The following is a 17450-nucleotide window of genomic DNA, read 5'->3' on the forward strand; positions in this document are numbered from 1 at the left end:
ATGTAATTATATATTATTTTATTGAGAATACTATTAAACTATATACTTAAAGGTACATGCACAATGCGCAGTGATCCAGAAAATGTAAAAATTGAACTAAGTACAAAGAAAATAATAACTAGGTTATAAATTATAAAATATGATCTAGAAAAATACTTAAGCGACACTTGTGCTCAGATCCGTGCTGGCGACCTCTAGGGGGCGCTGGAAAATTCAACTTCAATATTATTGGAATCCGTTTTTTTTGTAAAAACGATGCAATTTTCCAAAACTTAAGTTTATTTAGTAGGGCTTTTTGTAAAACTTGTTAGTATTTAAAAACCCAAAATGAAAAAATATTGAATATTTTTAAAACCGCGATAGTTGTATGGCTTTTTAAGAGTGATTCCCCCTATAAATTATAAATAGGGAATACATGGTTTGGTTAACTATGTTCAAGGCCATACATATTCAATTGAACTTATAGCAATATTTTAGCTTTGATGCAAATCTGAGAAGCTATTAATTTTACAATGATGTGTTTCTATTTTTGTGTTTGGACAATAAATTGGACCTACAATATTTCCTAAACCGCCATAATCGATTTATTCGTGTAGAAAGTCATGCTGCATCTCATAGTACTATATTCATCCCAGTCATTAACCAGCACCACAACAGCGTGATTTTTCTATTCGAACGATTTAAGATAGTCGTTGAGTGTCCTGCGATATTATGTTAAATTCTGATAACAGCGGCTATTGCCGCCCAAGATTTTTAGCTTAGATCATAATAACACTGTATAAAATCAAGGGTTTTTAGATATTACTTTTATTATCTAAAGTTATGTATATCTAAAAATCTTAATTGCCGCCACAACTACAAAGGTACACAATTGGCCGATGTTAATACGTGTTCCAAAGACGCAGTTCAGTAGAAATCCTAGGGGATACCAGCTGTCGGTTGTACTTAAGTAAAATATTAAATTAATTTCTGTTAAGATTATTAAATTAAAATTATGTTAAATTTATTGTTTAACAACAATGGAGACTAGAGTAAAAAAAAATGTATTTATTTTGTTGATCATTTAACTGTGTTGGTCTCACTGGATTTTGTTATGTCAATGTGGAATTCTCAGCCAATGACTTGTTTGCTGATATCTGATAAGGTTGCCGATGATAAGGAAGAACCGCCGACCGCGCCATGTGATTTCCGCCATCTACCGTATTTTCTTTCTTTCTTTTCGGTTGTCAATTGTACACGAGTAATTTTGATATTTATATTTTTAATTTTCGTTAAGGCATAGATATTATTACAATGACGGATATTGCGGAAATGGAACGCATTTTAAAATGCTTGCTGGAACCGGACAACGAAGTCATTAAACAGGTATCTAACTTTTATGAGAATAATGTCAAGCTTATTAGCATGATTTAAGTATTAGAATAAGTCGTTGTGATTCCTCAGAAGAGATTTTTAAATATAATTTAATAATTAGACATTATTAATGTGTTTTTTAATACATTGTTTGATCGTACATTTGTAGGCCACAGATGAACTAACAGCAGCATTGAAAAATCCTCAGGCTTACGTAGTATTGTGTTCAGTCTTAAGTTCTAGCAAAGAAGACAGGCTAAAAGAATATGCAGCTCTCGTAATTAGAAAAAAATTACATAAACGCAATGCATGGATGAATATATCTCAAGAAATCCGCCAACAGTATTAATGATTTATTATAATTAAAAAACATATTGTTTGTTGAACTGTTGTTAATTTTTTTTTATTATTAATTTTACAATCTATAGAATGAAGCAATTTTTGTTGAAAGTTATCATCGATGAACCTAGTCTTCATGTGAAAAAACATATTCTTCAGTTGATTGCAGTAATTGCAAAACATGAACTCATGAGAGGTACATGGAATGAATTGTTCAGCTTCATTGAAACGTACATCAAGAGCAATGATATTGCCGAAAGACAGGTAAATATTGTTAGGTTCAGGGGCAGACAACGTTATACCACCTAACTGATAAACGATTGTGCGCTACCTTTTTACTCAACTAATTTGTCTTTAAAATAGTGATGTCGTGAAGGTACGTCAAAGAAAGTGGAAAGGATCACCTGCTCAAAACTAGCAGATACCGTGATGCGAAGTGTGTAAGATGTGTGAGGGAAAATTTGAATAAATAAACAAAATAGTAAAATTATAAAATTGCTATTGAACGCAAATAATAAATTAAAAAAAATATATAATAATATAAATTTGCCCTTCTGACCCATCTGATTCTTTTAAATATAATATTTTGGATAAGGCGCGATAATGTGTTAGCACTCACCGTCGCCGGTTCCCATACTCCTGTCATGGGCACTTTGTTTGTCGGGCGAGCAGCCCATTAAAAAGGAGCCGCCATCCTCCTCTCCAGCGGCGGACTGACGACCCGTGTCAGACAGCGAATTCGTCTAGAAACTAACACCATCTGAAGGCCTCCTTAAAGGCCCATTAAGCTGATGATGTTGATGACTGACAATTTTATAAAAAAAAAAAGTATAAAATAAATAATTAATTTAATTTATTTATTTTTACATAGTTTGGAATGTTTGTCATCAGAAACTTGTCAGATTATATTCCACAAATGTTTGAATCTCATATTGTAACGTTTGTGAATTATTTCACTACCATGTTGTGCTCCGTTGAAGATTGCACGTCATCTACTGTTTATGATGCTATATCAGCAATGAACAATATCTTGGAATTAGCAGTTCAAGTTCCTGAGGTAAGTAGTATTACTTCTTGGAAATTTTTGTTCATCTATAAAATTGTTGCATATTTTAGGTTATACAAGTATATTCAAATTCTGTGCCTCGTGTATTAGATGTGATAATTGCACTTTCAACAACCAACCCTGATCACGCTTGTGATTGTTACCAATTACTTGCGTCAATGTGTGAGTTTTCTATTCAAGCCTTATTACCACATTTGAAACCGGTTGTCCAAGTTTCTGCACAACTGGCTGGTAACAAAGACTTGGATGAAACTTTAAGGTGCAACAGTATAAACCTTATTTCTACTATAATCAGAAGCAAAAAAAAAGTAAGTAATAATTTTTAACACGAAAACAATATAACAGTTAATAAAGTCTTATATAAAATTATTATTTTAGATTTTAGTCAAATTAAATCTGTTACAACCGATAATAGAATTGATGTTCAGTATACTGAGTGAAGAAACTGACGATGACACTTGGTTCTTAGAAGAGTATGCGTTAAATCCCATGAATTCGGCTGGTGACTGTATGGCAGCGATTGCTGATGAAATATCTGCAGCTGCTTTTATGCCAATAATGGTATGATTTAGATTTTTAAAAACCATTTTAACTAGAAATATTGAGAAAGAACAGAGGTGGTATATGTAATATAATATACTCTACTCAACTTAGATGACAATATTTTGGAGACAATGTCATATCCTTTTTTTGATAAACTTTATATTTAACATTTAAAATCACATTTTTTTACTTTTTAAAATAGCTTTAACTTCTTTTCATGCTTTTTTCAAAATCGGATATGACATTGTCTCCAAAATATTGTTATTTTTCGATTTCATAATAGGCGTTTTTGCTCTTAAACAGCTATGTACTTGGTAAAACCGCATTTTTGCGTTACTATGTTTAGATGAAAACAAATATTTAAAACTGCTGACATTAATGCTGTGATAGTCCGAAAAATAAATTAACTACCAAAATAGAGTTATAATTAGTAAACTAATAATTAAAAATTACAGTCTAAGCTTTTAATTAAGATTTCGCTGACAAATTGTCTATACCTAACTCCTTAATAGATAAGGGGTATTACGTCCTCTTAAGAAACACAGTGTGCCGAAACTAAAATACATTTACATTTTTCAATGCTTTCTTACGGGATGAGTAGCTTGTGCTGTTGTGTGTGTCTACTGCAGTCCGCAGTGCTGTGTGTCCTAATGCACGTTGTCTATATGCGTTTTGGCTCCTGCACGCTACGTTTCTTAAGTTGAATAGAGTATCAAATAATAATATAGAATTAATGAGCTTATATTAAAACTATTAATGTCAAAATTGTTGTCTTAATTTAATTACTATTAATATTTTTTATTTATTATTTAGATTAAATTGATAGATGCTGCGTATAGCTCACAAGATCCAAATGCGTTAAAAGCATCATATATGACCATGGCTTATGTCTCTGACGGTTGTTCTGAATATTTAAAAAAGAGTTATTTAAAGCAATTTGTAACGGCCATTAAAATGGGATTAAACAGTTCCAACGAAACAGTAAAATCGGCAGCCATGTATGCGCTGGGTGAAGTTTCTCAATACGTTCAAGTTAGTAATTTAATTGTAATTTGAAAGTAATTAAAAATTGTAAATATTTATGTATATTTCTTTTTTTAGCCTCAAGTTAGTACATACGCATCGGAAGTGTTGCCTGAGTTAATGAAAATGTTTAAAGAAAAATTAATCAAGGAATATACTCAGCCGGAGTGTAGTTCGGAAGTTCGCATGATATTTTTCGCTCTTGATAAGTACATCGATAGTATGGAAAATGGAATTGAAGAGTATATACCAGAAATGACTGGGATTGTTATGGACATATTAAGAAATGAACAATGTTGTATTGAGCTGAAGGATAAAGCTATCACTATAATGTGTAGCATTGGTACATAATGAACTAACATGCGGATTTTATTAAATAAATTTAGATAGTCAAAATGGATCAAAAAATGCAATAACTTAAACGGAGTAAAAAATATCTTTTGATCTGAAAACTAACCTAGAAAAATTAAAAGACAATTTTTCTGTTAGATTCCCAAAACATTAACCATGTCTACCTAAAACCCAACAAATTTAGACCAGTTTTGGCTCTCTTGTTTATTTTTAATTAATTTATCTCGTAATAAAATGCTGATTAATACAAGTTATTTTTATATTATGCTATAGTTAAAGCTGGTGGACATTTAGTGGCCCCATACTTTATCCCCATAATGGAACTTCTAAATGATTATTTGAAACCAGGAATTAATGAAAATCTAGAAAGTATTCAGATTATGGTGATTCGTAAGTTTTTTTATCGCCTAGATGCATTAAATCTTCTTAACAAATGTTTAAATTGTATTTTCAGAGTTACTTTCTGAATTTGTGGACGCACTTGACCCCAAACTTTTCGAGCCCTATTTAGATGCAAGTTTAAAATGTGGACTAGCGCTGCTACAAGAAGCTAAGGATGATCAACCAGAAGTCAGAGCTGTGTGCTATGGTCTTTTCAGTACTGTTGCCAAAGTTTCGGTTGATCATTTAGTACCTTACATGGATGTTGTCATGCAGCACATAATGAAAAGCTTGGAAAATTCAATCGACAGTGAATATACTGAGGTTAATATATAGTAATAAAATAAAATCACAGTTTATACAGTGGTCATTACATAAATCTTTAAAACTTAGAAAAACAGCTACAATGCTTACGATAACAATGAAGAAGACGAAGAAGATCTAGATGAGTCATTGGATACCGATGAACAAATTGATATTGCTGACAACAGTGACGATGACAGCGAACAATGTTTGTAGAACTTGACTTTGTTTTTATTGATTTTTTTTTTTTAATTATTTTATATTTATTTTAGTTGTCTACGTCGATGCCCACGTAACTGAGGAAAAGGATAATGCTTGTAGAACAATAGCTCAAATAGCAAATGTTACTGGGTAATTACATTATTTCTGTGTTTGGATGGTAAACTTTAATATGTCACTTTTTTCTAACTTTTGGGAAAGTGCAAGTTAATTGTTATTTAAATTCTAATATAGTTTTTCAAAATTGATTTTTGGTTAACATAATATGTTGACAGAAGGGAGAGAAGGACATACAAGAAAAATTGACTTATAAGCTGTCGAGAGCAAAAGTTTTGTAAGTCACAGAAGTTCATAGTTGAGAAATGAAAGGTTAAAATCAAAATGCTGTACATTTTTTACGAGAATGTAAAAGTTCTGCCATCTAACGTAAAAACAAACAAAGCAGGACTCGCACTACTTTCGCAGGCAATAGATTGTAGGTAGAATGATAATGCCTGGTTGTGTTTTTTCAGATTGTGTGTAAACGTGACTTATACTACTTTGACTCTCAACAGCTCACATCAACAGTTTCACTTATAATCTTATCACAATTTTGTATGAACATGAGTTTTACTCATAATTTTGTGTAGAAAATTTTAGATTATCGAATTAATAATCATAATATTGGTGTTTGTTGTTTTAATTTTAGCGATAAGTTTTTACCTTACTTGAAAGATAGTTACAATATAATATCAAAGCTATTGGAAGAAGACGATGAAGACACTATTGATTCAGCACTTGAAGCATACGGGCAATTATGCATTAATTTTTCGAGATTATCTGATCCTGCTAGTCAAGAACGTAAGTTTTTTATTTTAATATTAAAAACGAAATGTTATTATCTAAATAAACAAAATTAATACTTGTCCTTTTTTTTTTTTTAGTTTTAGAAAAAGCTTTAGAAGGTTTCTTAAGTTACGGACAAAAGAAAGTACAAGATGATGGATTGGAATCTTTAGATATGACATTTTTTGAAGTATTAGCCGAAATGCTAAAAGAAATTAAAAGCCGGATGTCAAAATACGCAGAGCCAATTATGATGCTTTCTAAAAATATTTTGGCTTTAAAGGTTAGTAATAAAATTATTTTTTCTTTTTTTTTAATTATAATTCTTATTTATTATTAGTGTTTGAAAACAAAGTTGTGCCGTAAAATTTCATCAATAAAATAAAATTATAATTTTATAATTAATATAGTATATTTATATATTTTTTTGTAGATTGGAGATGCTAGCAGCCCGGGTGAGTTAGACGAGTTAGATAGTGAGAATAATGAAATACCAATAGAATATGCTGGAAATGTCATTTCAAATTTAAGTTACGTTGTTCCCCCTCAAACGTTTACGACTTATTTTATTTCATTGGTACCGTTATTGAAGAAACTACTGGTGAGTTTGTTGATCGTTTGTTAACCCAAAAAATACAAATATTCAATCGTTAAGTGCCTTGTTGTGGATATTTGTTAAGGGTAAAATTTTAGTAAGGCACTATTTGAAAAAATTGTTTCAGTGTCAATTTATTTGTGTTAATTTGTAAAGCATTGGAGTATATCTATAATGTAGACAAATTTTTCTTTATGTCATAGCCATTGTGTTGGTGAGAAATGATTACAGCAAAAACATAGTGTTCTGATCAATCATTTTTTTTTTACTAAAGATTGAAGGGTGAATAAAAAAGTACAGTGCTGACGGAGCATTTTGGGGCATGGGAGGTCACAAGTCTATATGAATAAAATAAAATCACTTTTAAATAAATGCTTTGATATGAATCTGAAATGGTAGAAATACAAATATCGATAAAAGCATTGTACCTAATGACAATATTGTGCTAAAATCTATATTTTTAGTATTAGGATAGATAAGATTAGGACAACAGGCAACATTAAGACTATTATTAAAATTAAAAAAAAATTATTTATATTTTTTTTATTTATAGTCAAAGGAGTCTTCGGATATATTGCGAGCTAGTGGATTAGCGACTATTGGAGAGTCTGTGAAAGGTTTGGGAGAAAACGCTGGAGAGATATCAGAACTTATGCTTCCTCTTGTGTTGCCACTTATCGAAACTAACGATGATTCGGTTAGAAATAACGCTGTATTTGCTTTGGGCGAAATTGCATTTTACGGAAAAGGAGCCATCTATAAGTTTGTCTTACATTTATTTAGAAATAAAAGAAAAAATGAAAACATTATGAAAACAATTACCATTATTTTAGATATTATCCAACAATATTAAGCACATTTTCTCAAGTTGTTGCAACAGAGCAACGTTCCAAAGTCTTGGACAATGTGTATGGAGCACTGGCAAGAATGATTATTACAAATATTGAAGGAGTACCTTTGGATCATGTAATTATTTTAATTTACTTATATTTTACTTTCAACTTGATTGTTTTTAGCTTTGATACGGATCTGAGAAGGTATTGTATCTACAATGATGAGTTTTCATTTAATTTTTTTTAACATTTTTTTGTGCTATCTTTTAAACCACTAAACGAATTTCTTCAATAGGTACAATTTCTGATCTATAGAGTTAGATCAGAAATTGTATCTATTAGGTACTTTATTGGGCCAAGAATTTAATAAGTTTCATCTCTTCCCTTCAAAATCATTTATACCCAAAAAATTTACATATTTTTAAACTTAAAATTACAGCAGTCTATAACTTTTTATTATTTATGTTTTTATTAGGTGGTGCCTGTAATGATTAATTATTTACCGTTGCATGAAGATTTTGTGGAAAACCTGACCGTGTTTCGTTGTTTAGTATATTTATATGAAATTGGTAATCAGTATATGGTATCTCTCTCCGAGACCGTTGTTAAAGCATCACTAGTCACACTAAGCGATAAACGGAAATATTGTGATGAGGGTAAGATAATTTTAAATAAAATACACATTACTTAGAATGTTTTGTAAAATAATTTTAACAAGAAAATTAACGGGAACTTACACTGAAGTTATATATTGTAATTAATTATTTTGCTGTTGGCTCATTAATGTAAGTATGCATGGTAGAGTTAATTAATGCCACCCAAAGTATATTTTAATTCTAAATAGTATAACCCTCACTATAGATTCGTTTTTGGGCGTTTTTTACTAACTTTAACACTAATTAACACAACTAACTTTTAAATTAATTACTATTTTTAAACTTTTAGTACCCTCAACAGCTCTGTTTATTTTTTTTATATATAATAATTTTGAATGATAAAAAAACATTGTTTAAGTACACAAAATGCATTTTAATAAGTATTATATTAGTTATACCATTTTTAAAAAATTATAGAAGTCAAAGGAGAAATCATCAAACTTCTGCAAATGTACAAGAGAGATTTTCCTGAAAAATGTATGGCTTTAGTTTTACCGGAAGACCAGGGAAGACTATTTAATGAAATTTAGCTTTATTAAAGCATACTACATGTTTTTTATTTCTTACATTATGTTATGACTCTTCCTTTATTATTCATTTTGCCGTTACATTATTCCAAATATTAAGTATTTAATTTGTTTTGATGTTTATATTACTTATGTTGTTTTAAAAGAAAATACTTCAAGTTCTTTTTAATTAAAAAAAGTTAATTTGTCAAATATTGTGAGATAAAACAAATAACATTTTTACAATAAAATCAATGTTAAGTTAAATTTGTTGTTATTAACATTTTATTTGAAGTTGAAATATTTTCATAGCTGTTATTAAATTACAATCCTATTGTTTTTAATATATAATTAATATTTTGATTGTTTTTTTAATTGCTTTAATTACAATATATATAAGTAAATGTCATTATCATACAACGTTCTTGTAACCCATGCTCTATTTGTGTTAACTAAATTGTACTGTTGTAACAGACATTTTATATTTGAAAATAAATGTAAAATTTTACATGTTAAATTGATATCCATGATTTCTTTTAAAATAATAGGCCAAAAATATGTTATTAGTTGTTTTGATGATATTACACGCAGTTTTAGCATCGACATCTTTATTTGTCTGCACTATGTTGTTTATCTTATTGTAGGTTATGGGCTTTCTCATATGAATTGTCCGATACTCGAATGTAAAAGCTATAACCATGAATATATGCTAACAAAAATAAACAACTTATCTAGATCGGTGTAGGATTATACCTGAGTACCAAAAAAACTAGTTTTTGGAAACTTGGCGCACAATATGCTGTTTTAGGTTAAATAACATGCGAGTTTGTATTGCTTTTTTTTTGAAAGAGTAAACTTTTCAACTTAGCATTATTACCTAAGTCCTTAAAAGTATTTTAATACTTGATTTCGAAAAATTTTTTTGTAAATACTTACATCTAATAAACATAATTAAAAACAAACAGTTATAAAACGTTTATTCAAAAAGTAATAACAATTTTTTTTTTTTTATTATTAAAAAGTTCATATAAAAGAGTTATGAGTTGTAATAGAAGCTTAAGAATAAATAAAAGTTTATACACTTAAACTTATTTTATAATGTAAAAGTTTTATTTTATTTGATCCCTGATTTAAAATTTTTTTTTAAACAGCATTTGTATTTCAAGTGTACATAATTTATATTTTTAAAAGTATTAACAAGTTACTGTCATTACTGTCAATGATTTTAGATCCATGCGGACAATAATATCTTTGCGACTTTAAAAGTATCGCTACGGTGTACTTTGAGCGTGAAGAATCGAAATTTGGCGGTTAGGTTAGCTTAATGCCTATGTAAAATTGACAAATAAGTTTTATTGAAATGTTACATTATTTCATTTAATAAAAAAATGTTTGGAATTTGAAATAAGCAGTGATGTCGAAGAAACGTCGGTGATTAGTTTATTACATAAGACCACACTGTTTACAAATTTACCGACCGCCATTTCGTGATAGTCGATACGATACGACGTAGGTAATAAGTATTTGTTTCTATACAATTTTTCTACATGTTTTTTTTATTAGATATAATATTCTGCATTTGTTTTTCTTTAATGTTGATATTATGTAGGTAAATGCAATTTAGACGTGAATAATAATATTAATTACAATAATTGTATGTTAAAGTGTTTATGCTGTAAAACTTTGTCTACATTAGACGTTCAGGGTTTTCCAGATGTGATAACCAACATTTTTTTGGAAGTGATTTTTTTGTTTTTGTTCGAACAAATAGCCGTTTTGTTGATTTTCGATTATTCATCGAAAACGGTCGTTCAATTAGAAAACGCCGTAATTAGTTACTTTTTTTATTATTATTTTTAATTTACCCAGACCTGTGATACGTTTCGACCATGTACTGGAAAAATAATCCAGCATCTAATTGGGATTCAATATTCGATAGAGAGGTATTTACATTGTATTTTCCTAATTTTGTTTTGTTCTTTTCACTCATTTATAATAATACATTATTTTTACAATGTGTTAGGATGTGTGCCTCAACGATCTCATGAGAGAACAAAATCTCTTGGAAGAACTCAAGGGTCAAAACAAGAAACTGATTGATTTGTAAGTGTTTTTGTGTTTTATATTTTGCTATAAAGCTGCAGTATATTAAGGATTATAGTGTATATATATACAATGGATATAATATATTAAAAGTCGTAAAAGTAATCTATAAGAACAAATATTTACTCATTGACCTTTTAATTGATTAACAAAGTCAAAAGAATGTCAATATATTTAAAAATTTATGTTAGATAAATAATTATTGGTTTGATAATATTTTATCATAGATATCAATGAAATCATTATGTTTACTTAAAAATAATTGACGTTATAAAAAAATGCAGTACATACTTTTTTATACACAGTCAAACTGTACCTATATTATAATTTATTAAACATAGTTTGGACATTAAAAATGTATGGTTTTATAAATCTCCATGAAGCTTATATAACTTGATCAATCCAAGTATAATTAACTCATAAATAAATTTAAAAGTTTTAAAACTTTAAGTCAATTTACTTTAATTAGTTTTATAGTCTCTTTAAATATTATTTACGTGCTAAATATATAATTGTACTATAAAATTGTTTACTTGTAAAGAACTGTTGAGCAGCAATATGTTAAGACACTTGAAAATCCTTGTTAAAAGCTTAAGAAATGGCCAATTTCTCTAATATCTTAATGTACGCTTTAAATAAATGTAAGCAGACTTACAGTTGTACTGCAGAACGCCTGACAGTTATATTACTGTGTGTAAAAAATTTTCCATTAGCATACAAATAATTTGTGAAAAATTAAAAATAGTTGAGATTTAACTATTAGTTACTTAATTACTTGAACATTTTAACTTAATACTAATTTATGATTAATAAATGTACTTAATAGATATAAAACAATTTTGTTTTTTTTTTTTTCAATTTTACATTGGTTAGCTCCCTTGAAAAACTCATATCTGTCCTGAACAGTGTTAATATATAAATCGCTTTAAATGTTGTCTAAATAATTTGCCAGATCACATGATATTTAAATACTTTTGTATAATACTTTAGTAGGCTAGAAATTTGTTTTGGTCATCAACATTTGTTTAATTTATTTGACCTTCATCAAAAACAAGAAAAACACCTATTATACATAAGCTAATGTATATTTAGGAAAATGCAATTAATTTTGCCCTATTGCAAAATTAAAAGTATTATAATCATCAACAGTTTTTTATTGTTTTTATTTTATATTTCAACTTTTTAATCACTTTCATTTTAATTGACTTACTGATGCAAATAGTTATTTAAATATTTCAAAAGTTTTTTGTCTGCCATATGATTTACGATTTGATCAAAATTTCTTAAATATTTCATTATTTTATTTCTTAACTTTATATAACCACAAATGTTGCTTGAGATTTTTCTAGACTAACTCAATAACATCTGACATAAATCAACTATTATTGCATAAAAAAATATTTACTGAAACATCATGTTTTTTTGTATTTTATTGTAGCTTAACTAAGCCAGATATCGCGTTGGAGTTGGTTCGTCTGGTAACTCAAGAGCCTACCGATAACACCAAACCAGAAACTCGGTTTGTTTTGCCAAATTTGGCGTGTGAAATACTAACTAGTGATATTCAGCCAATGTATAATGTACTCTCACACGAAGAAGACATTTGGAAATGTTTCTTCAGTTTTTTAGAAGACAATGAACCTCCTCTTAACCCTTTGATGGCATCATATTTCAGTCGAACAATATGTAGCCTAATTCTAAAAACTGGTAGTCAAGTAAGTAGTGTTTCCTATTGTCAAGTAATAATATTTATTACTTAATAAATACTCTTTGCCTTATCTTATTAAAATAAGGTTAAAAAAAACTAGAAACTAGATAAAATTGTAAACTAAAAAATTATTATTTAGTGTACAAATTCATTAAAAAAAAAATGTTAATAATAATAATTTGTTGTATAATTAACTATTCCCCCAAAAAATTTACACATTAATTTTGTTATTTATAATTTAATCTAGGATTGGTATACATATCAATTTAATTGTTTGAAAGCTCTTGAAAAAGTGTCTGATAAAGGAGACTTTATAAATTTATTACTAAAACATCTCGACACATCTGCCATCATGGATCTCATCATAAAGATATCAACACTTTTGGAAGGACCTCCACTGCGGAGTAACATTTTTACTGTAAGGTTCTTTTTTATTTCTAAGGTTATTTCTAATTATATAATTTGTTCAAACTCTTTATCTAAATTGCTTTCTATGAATTTGCAGTTATTTGAAAAAGAGCAGCTAGTATTAAAATTAGTGGATACATTAGATACTACCAGCGTTCCGGTAAGGCAGTTAAATGCTGCAGAAATAATTTGTGCTATTGAAGTCGCGTCAGAACTGCATCCATTGGAACTAAATCCACTTGTCGCATCAATTGAATCGTAAGCATTCACTTTTTAGATTTTATACTAATGATTTTAACATTTTTTTTTTACTATTGCCGTACAGGCCAGAGACTGTAAACAGGTTGTTGGTCAAGATGTTTGGCCAGCCCGAGAAGACTGAGAGTACATTATTGGGCGGTATCTCAATATTGCAAACATTGTTGATGGCTACAAAATTTAAGTATGAACCCATTTTTTTAAGTCAATTATTTAAAATATATAATTTTCATTCTTTTCTATCAGGGGTGACGATTCCAATGAGGTTTATACTAAAAAACAATCGATGGCTGAAATTTTATGCATCACAATTTTACCATTTTTAGAACATATTCACAACGTATTACTGGTTCCCCCTAAGGTATTTATTTTTTATGGCAATATTAATTTTGTCCACTAATACTGTGAATGTACATCCATATTATTATGTACTTTAAACAGATAGAGAGTCTGGATTGTATGGGTGATGTAATTAAAAGTCCGTTCGGTAATGTTCGATTGCAAATCGTCAAACTGATAAGTTCACTGTTAAGTATGCATAATCAACAAATTAACGAACGATTTGCTCAACTCAACACCATTAAAATACTTCTAGTAAGTACACTTTTAAAATTGTGAACCTTTTTTTATATTTTTAAATGTACTTTCTTGTTAATACCTAGTATTTTTCTTTTTTTATTTACTAAGGATTGTTTCTTTAATTATGATTTAAATAATTTTCTCCACACACAAGTGGTGCAATGCTTCCATGAAATCATGTGTTGTAATCATTCGGTTGCAGAAAACAGCACATTTATTGCTCACGTAAGAAAAAATAAAAATACACTACTTTTAACTGTGACTACATTAGTATGTTATGTTGTTATTATTAGGTTATTAAAGATTGTAAACTAATTGAATCCATACTTGATAATGAAGAATGGTAAGTTTGCATAAATTAATAGTTGACATTGTTTTCATATTTGTTAAGCACTTAATAAAATGGTCAAGTTAATTTTATGTTAACAGTATTAAGCCAGGAAAAAAGAGAAAGGGCTACATTGGTCATTTAGCAGCAATCGCTAAAAGCTTGCACAACACTGAAGCATTTTACTCGGACCATTTTAGAGGTATAATTGTAAATACATTAGATTCGTCTATTGTTGAAAGATGGGATTTGTTTACATCCACAACTTTAGAAGAAAATGATGAGCGAATTTCATCATGTTTGGTAAGTATGTTTGTATTTTATAGTGTGTGTGTGTTTCTCTCTTTCTATATAATACCTTATTTTTAGTTTACTGTTAATAATGACATTTGTTTATAATTAATAGGGCGGGCTACATCCGAGGGATGAAATAGCGATAATGAATGTAAGAAAGGACGAGGACGAAGCAATATATGGACGACCGGAAATTGAATTTAATAGTAATGACAATCAACTAGGCGTTTCCAGAGTAGATATTAATTTTGATGATGACGATGAAGACGATGATGACGACAAGTAAGTTCTTGCGTTGTTAATTTACAAATATTTAACAAATTTTGTATGGTTTATTTTACTTACATTTAACATTACTAGAAATTCAATGGAAATGTTTGATCGCATGTGTTCCGTACGATCGTCTGAAATGACTCTCGACGATACAGGTTTTAAAGGTGCGATAATTTCTAGTGATTTCAATGTTGATGATAACGAAATGTGGAAGGATGAAGAAGAAGACGAATCAAATAAAACAGACTTCCCTTCAGATATCTTCAAGTCAGCTGGTTTACACTCTACGGCAAATGATTTGTGAGATTATATTATTATGATACTAATTCAATCTAGTTATAAATCAATATTTTTAATATATCATTTTTAGGTATTGGTCACCAGAAACAACTGATTGGGAGACATTTAGTGCTAAAATGAATTCAAAATTACACGCAACGAGTGAAATGAAATCAAAAGATAACACAATAAGCAGTGAGTTTAAAGTAGAACTTAATAAAATAGTTATAAAAACTTAGTTTACATCTCAAAATCTCCAATATGCATCAATAATTTTGAAATTTGTCCTAGACTAGCAATTATTATTTCTAGAGTACTTACGCTGAGTAACTAACAACAACTTTATTTCAAGTATTTTTCATTTAAAATATACCTATTTTTTCGATTTTATTTGCTGAATTCAGAACTAGGCCCAAAATTAATGTAGAATTTTCAATATATTTTTTTTCATTTCAAATGGAGTATTATAAAATTACCATTTTTGTTTTGTAAGTTATTTACAACATTATAGGTGATTTCATTTAGAGAAACAAATTTTTTTTTAAATATTTAGATTTTAGATTTAGTCTTAAAATATGTAATACAAGTCAGAGAATGATGCGCTACAAAGACTGTGTTAATTTATTTACATAGAAAAATCAATATATTTCATAAAACTAAATTCTACAATATTTCAACTTTATTATTACAGTGAAATTGATAAATTGTTTTTTTACAATTTTGTTCACAATAAATTGGTTTTGGCACAGAAATATATGACATAAAGTTCATAATAAATTTGTGGTTATTTCAGACTGTGCTTGTCCTTGGGGAGAAAACGCCACAGAGCAAAGTCCAAAATTAGAAACAGGGTGGGCTAATTTCGATTCTAGTTTTGGTGAACCTATAGTGCTCAACGGAGAATCGGGAATAGATCAAGAATTGTTTACTCATTTGACCGACGACTATGTCCAAGATATTATAACTTCTCCAATCAAACCTGCCGAAGAAAACCAAACTTTGTCTCCAGTAAACAATTCATCACGTGAGGAAGAATTTACTAATAATATTTAGCAATTGAAAAATAATAAGTATATTTATTGCGTGCGTTTATAGATTCTCAAATCGAACAACAGAATATTGTCTCCAATAATGGTGAGATTGTAGAAAATCCATTATCGCCTAAAGAATTGGTTTCTCCTTTGAAAGAAGATGCTACTAATCCGTTAAGTAGTAGTAACGATTTATTGTCGGAAGTGTTGGTAACATCGCCAACTAATACCACATCTGATATTCCTTTAATTACCGACAAACCTAGTTTGAAGTCTGTTGATAGATAAAAGATTTAGTGATAATATTTATTTATACTATTTTATATATAGCTATAAAATTATTCAATAATTATGTGGCATTACTATACTTTGAAATATATTTTTTTTTAACAGCAAAGTGAAAAAGTAAATACAATTTTAAATTTTAAAAAAATATAATAATACGATTTTAACATTTTAATTATTTATCATATATATTATGATTAAACATTTTCATGTTTTGTTTTGTTTTGGTTTTTTTTAAAGGTCCGTCCGTTTTATATTTAACCGTTTTGTTTTTTTATGTACATCCTCAACATTACAAATTATAATTGAATGAAATTTTATATATATTTATTATATAAACAAAAAGACAATTTGTGTTACCTTCGTTATTATTTTAACTACTGTGTTAAATTAGGTAAATTAATTAGTGTATGAATTACAGGGATTGTAAAAAAAAATATTATTTTAAGAGATATTTTTGTTAAGTTGTAATAATATAACTAAAGTAGAAGTTTCAAAAAAAAATTATTAATGCTTTTATTATCTTGAAAAAGTATTTGATTGAATTGTAACTTTTATTTATACCCACCTTATTATTTTTTATTTGTATGTTCAACTTCTTCAAGTATAAATATTTACTTATTATTAATTTATCATGTTAAAAATGATTATATATTTATGTATTTTTTTTCTCTCGATCTTCTGTTATTAAGTGCATGTTTTCGAATTATTGCATTGTTTTTGTGTTATATGATTTTAATTATTATTGTACATGGTGAATTCGTTTTATTTGTATTATTTGCACATTATTCAGTTTAAACCTTAAAAAAGATCGTACAAAATACAAATATACTGTGATATGGGTATCCATGTTTGTGAAATAAAAGTTACGCTACTACTAAACAATTTTTTTTTTTAAATTTGTTGTGCTT

General features: G+C 28.4%; 2 protein-coding genes across 2 annotated transcripts; both read left to right on the plus strand.

Annotated features, from left to right (window-relative positions):
- The first annotated feature begins 1160 nt into the window (after positions 1–1160).
- LOC126832954 (importin-4-like) lies at positions 1161–9253 on the plus strand. Its single transcript, XM_050564020.1, has 19 exons — positions 1161–1365; positions 1523–1695; positions 1782–1956; positions 2564–2749; positions 2809–3066; positions 3137–3319; positions 4115–4333; positions 4403–4667; positions 4949–5065; positions 5130–5380; positions 5450–5567; positions 5632–5710; positions 6267–6418; positions 6502–6686; positions 6837–7004; positions 7552–7760; positions 7832–7964; positions 8307–8487; positions 8905–9253. Exons 1-19 carry the CDS (start codon positions 1294–1296, stop codon positions 9015–9017), a joined length of 3237 nt encoding a protein of 1078 aa, XP_050419977.1. The 5' UTR covers positions 1161–1293; the 3' UTR covers positions 9018–9253.
- Positions 9254–10517: 1264 nt separating this feature from the next.
- On the plus strand, positions 10518–17404 carry LOC126832739 (serine/threonine-protein phosphatase 6 regulatory subunit 3). Its single transcript, XM_050563634.1, has 16 exons — positions 10518–10936; positions 11017–11096; positions 12535–12811; positions 13052–13222; positions 13310–13470; positions 13538–13654; positions 13717–13831; positions 13912–14064; positions 14158–14274; positions 14343–14392; positions 14479–14680; positions 14784–14953; positions 15032–15244; positions 15315–15418; positions 16017–16247; positions 16319–17404. Exons 1-16 carry the CDS (start codon positions 10883–10885, stop codon positions 16540–16542), a joined length of 2439 nt encoding a protein of 812 aa, XP_050419591.1. The 5' UTR covers positions 10518–10882; the 3' UTR covers positions 16543–17404.
- Positions 17405–17450: the final 46 nt, after the last annotated feature.

The sequence above is a fragment of the Adelges cooleyi genome, unplaced genomic scaffold (assembly GCF_023614345.1).
Source record: "Adelges cooleyi isolate 19-005CV unplaced genomic scaffold, UGA_ACOO_1.1 ACOO_flye_CR_arks_rails_tigmint_CR_PRNA_167, whole genome shotgun sequence".
In the NCBI taxonomy this organism is placed as follows: Eukaryota; Metazoa; Arthropoda; class Insecta; order Hemiptera; family Adelgidae; genus Adelges; species Adelges cooleyi.